The 2,066-nt window shown below is 40.5% G+C and overlaps 1 protein-coding gene across 1 annotated transcript; it reads left to right on the top strand.

Moving 5' to 3' along the window:
* The first annotated feature begins 207 nt into the window (after window positions 1-207).
* LOC141608550 (uncharacterized) lies at window positions 208-1,187 on the top strand. Its single transcript, XM_074427891.1, has 2 exons — window positions 208-255; window positions 459-1,187. Exons 1-2 carry the CDS (start codon window positions 208-210, stop codon window positions 1,185-1,187), a joined length of 777 nt encoding a protein of 258 aa, XP_074283992.1.
* Window positions 1,188-2,066: the final 879 nt, after the last annotated feature.

Raw genomic sequence — 2,066 nt, 5'->3', positions numbered from 1 at the left:
CTGATACCATGATAACAGGGACGATGGAACAGAGGAAATGAGTTTGTAATTGTGCGTTGTTCTTATTCGTTAGCAATATGCATTATATAGTACAAAGACTTAGCACTAATTTAGGAGGATCATATCACAAAAGATAAGGATCCAATTTGTTACCAAAAAACAACTCAAGGATATCTTGCTAATTGATTGGCAAATATTACTGCTAATATGGAGGAGAATATCTCGCCTAACAACTCCAGCCACTGGCGAACATTCGTCAGTTTACAATAAGCTTCAAGCTTGAAGTTTTGAAACTTAAAAGGTTAGACAACCAATCCAACTTACCAAAAACTAGTGGATGTTTGGCTGTTTGAGAGCTTGTAAGTCGCATGTCACAAGTTGTAGTAAGGCTCCGTTTGGCACGACACTTCAGGTAGCTGAGTCATAACTGTGTTGATGAAGGCAAGAAAACTGATTAGGATCATGAATCTGATGATACGTTAAAATCCACCAGTGATGAGGAAGAAGCACCCTTTGACAAACGTATTGACCAAGGAAACCCTACTGATGAGGAGGTGATCCTGCAATTGACAGAGGATGATGTTAGTGCTGAAATTGAATATTGGAGACAGGCAGTGGTATGTTTTATCATGGGAGCAAATCCTCCAAGTGACATAGTAGAGGTATTCATTAGAAGAATATGGTCCAAGTACAACATTGATAAGATATCCTTTATGCATGATGGCCTATTCCTGGTAAGGTTCAAGTCCCTGGAAATGAAAGAAAAAGTGCTGAAATCTGGACACTACCTTTTTGATAACAAACCATTAATTGTCAAGGGGTGGACTTGTGAGGCTGATATGACAAAAGATACAGTAACCACTGTTCCAGTTTGGATCAAATTGCATAAGCTTCCGTTAAAATTCTGGGGCAAAGGACTGCCAAAAATTGCCAACCTCATAGGGAATTTTATTAAAGGAGACTTGGCCACTGAAGAGAAAACTAGATTGAACTTTGCAAGAGTTATGATTGAGCTTAAGGTTAATCAACAGCTGCCTGGAATGGTTAAATTCAAGGACGAATTAGGGCAAATGATTAAGATAGATGTTGAGTATGAATGGAAGCCTATTACCTGTGCACATTGCAAGGGTGTTGGACATGAGACCCTAAATTGTAGATGGAGGATCCAGGCAGAGAGGAAAAAATAAGTTAAGGTGATTAGGAAGGAGTGGCGGCCAGTTTCTAAAAAGGCAGAGGGGACAGGACATGTACAAGGAGAGCCTGCGTCTGGAGTTGTGGTTGAGATGGTGGAGAGTACACAAGGGGATGGGGGAGTGACCCCAGGGATTAGGGCTTCATGCTCTGTCAAAGGGGATCAAACCCCTGTAAAGAGGCTGCTCAAGGTGAATAGACAAGGTGCCAGGGAAGAGGGGTACATTGAGTCAAATTTTGGTGCTCATTCCTACAAAGATGTGGTGCACAAGACTGGAATAAGTACGCAGCAGCAAGAAGGAAGTGGTAGTGCAGGTGACATAAATACTAATCCCAATCTTAATGGATAATATTGGCTTTTGGAATATTAGAGGGATGAATAGTGTAAATAAACAAAGAGAAATAAACTGGTTTTTACAGAATAAAAGGGTAGGTCTTTTTGGTCTACTAGAAACTAAAATTAAGCCGAGTAATTTGAATAAAGTAGTTAATTCGTTTGGTACCAGTTGGAGCATTTCAACCAATACTAGATACCACAAGGGAGGTCGGATATGGGTTATGTGGCAGCCTGCTAAGTTTCAGATTCACTTCGTTGAGTATGATGCTCAATTTATACACATGAAGGTGGAGTCTTTGCTGAGTAAGGAGAGCTTCTATCTTACTTTTATCTATGCCTTTAATGGGATCCAAGAGAGAATACCTCTATGGAACAAGCTCAGGAGAATTGCTAACAATATAAGAGGGCCATGGGCTATGGGAGGGGATTTCAACTGTGTTTTAGCACACAGTGAAAGATGTGGGGGAAATACAACTCAAGCTGAGATTGATGACTTCAGGATCTGTGTTACTGATTGTGGCATGTTAGATATACAGGC

Source organism: Silene latifolia, chromosome 10 (genome assembly GCF_048544455.1).
Source record: "Silene latifolia isolate original U9 population chromosome 10, ASM4854445v1, whole genome shotgun sequence".
Classification (NCBI taxonomy): Eukaryota; Viridiplantae; Streptophyta; class Magnoliopsida; order Caryophyllales; family Caryophyllaceae; genus Silene; species Silene latifolia.
The sequence above is the reverse complement of the archived record's forward strand: the minus strand, read 5'-3'. Positions and strand labels throughout refer to the sequence as shown.

Bases quoted from the DNA above. Each gene is read 5' to 3' on its own strand.
- LOC141608550 (XM_074427891.1), top strand. From the start codon at position 208: ATGGAGGAGAATATCTCGCCTAACAACTCCAGCCACTGGCGAACATTC. The intron at 256-458 runs GTCAGTTTACAA...AAAACTGATTAG, and splicing joins CCAGCCACTGGCGAACATTC to GATCATGAATCTGATGATAC.